Source organism: Rhea americana, unplaced genomic scaffold, assembly GCF_003343005.1.
Source record: "Rhea americana isolate MKP2758 unplaced genomic scaffold, rheAme1 scaffold_39, whole genome shotgun sequence".
Classification (NCBI taxonomy): Eukaryota; Metazoa; Chordata; class Aves; order Rheiformes; family Rheidae; genus Rhea; species Rhea americana.
This window is the reverse complement of record NW_028186523.1, coordinates 4793445-4794663: the sequence shown is the minus strand read 5'-3', so window position 1 is coordinate 4794663 and position 1219 is coordinate 4793445. Positions and strand designations below refer to the sequence as shown.

At 42.7% G+C, this 1219-nt stretch overlaps 1 protein-coding gene across 1 annotated transcript in view; it reads right to left on the bottom strand.

Moving 5' to 3' along the window:
- Window positions 1–691, bottom strand: part of LYPLA1 (lysophospholipase 1) — a 13351-nt gene extending 12660 nt beyond the window's left edge. Inside the window, exon 1 of the mRNA XM_085313529.1 lies at window positions 674–691. Coding sequence (XP_085169655.1) covers window positions 674–691 — 18 coding nt within the window. The remainder of the gene's footprint in view (window positions 1–673) is intronic.
- Between the last annotated feature and the right edge of the window lie 528 nt (window positions 692–1219).

The window sequence follows — 1219 nt, the reverse complement described above, 5'->3', positions numbered from 1 at the left end:
TTGGGGGCGTGGCCGCCGGCCGCCCGGCGGTAAAGCGTTCCCGCAGCAGCGGGCGGGGCCGCGCGGGGTTGTGGCGGTCCGTCCCGCCGCCATACGGCTCGGGTTGGGCCGGCCGTTAGCACGAGCGGGGGTCCCGAGCTGTGGCGCGCACACGCGTGTCAGCGCTGCGAACCTCCTCAGCAGAGCTGCCGTAGCTAACGCCTGCTAAGGGTACTCTTACATGAAGAGAGGCTGAGGCCTAGCGTTTCCATGCACTAGTTACTAGTGTTTTTATTCTCATTACAAGTCTTTGGGTGTCCAGTGGCTTTAAAGAGCTTGAAATACTTGGTGCCTTTAAAATCTACTTTTCAAATAGACACAGGTATATCTGCTAGGTTGTGTTGCACTTTCACAGTGTAACTAGTACATGCTTGTGAGTTGATTCTTTTTTTAGTCATTTTTATGTGAGGATGTTTTCTAAGCCTTAACAAAATAAATGGATATAAAATAGTAAACRTGGGAAATAGGAACTCCAGCATAAACACAGCAAGCAGTATTGTTAGGTGCAGCTCATTTGTCTTCTTCAGATTTCTTTATCACTGAATTAAATATCTTGGCTCAAAGCCAATGAATGAATGATTCTTATTCATCCTGAAATGTATTAGCCTATTTAGGCACTCTGTATTGAAATTACTGGATCATTCCAGTCCATTCTGRCTACTTAGACCAGCTCTGAGTAAGYATGGCAAACACATTTCTATCAAAATGAAATACTCTGTTCATTGTCTTCTTTCCCTATATCTTTGTCAGATGCTTCCTCCCAGAAAATCAATCTAGTCATTGTTTTTTGCTGGGTGGCATCTGGCTCGCATAGATGCTATTTTGGCAGCTCAAACAGCAGTGGAGTATAGCAGCATGCTGTATTTCTTTCAYGTCCTTCCCACTGGTATGCTCCATCCAGACAGAGATGTTTTTTCACAAAGGTTTTGCCCAGTAATATTTTTGTCAGCATGGCTGTACAAAATACATTGGATAAACTTTTTGTATCAACTATGTAATGTTAAATATGCAACTTAATTTTGCCCTGATTGTTATGAGGTATTCATACATAATTATGTCATGGGATCCCTGGCAAAATTGGGTTAATTTCACAAGTAGCACTTTGGATTTTAGTTTCTCTCCCTAATTTGTTATTGCTGTGTGTATTATACCCCATTCAAATCTACTGTATGAAAATGTA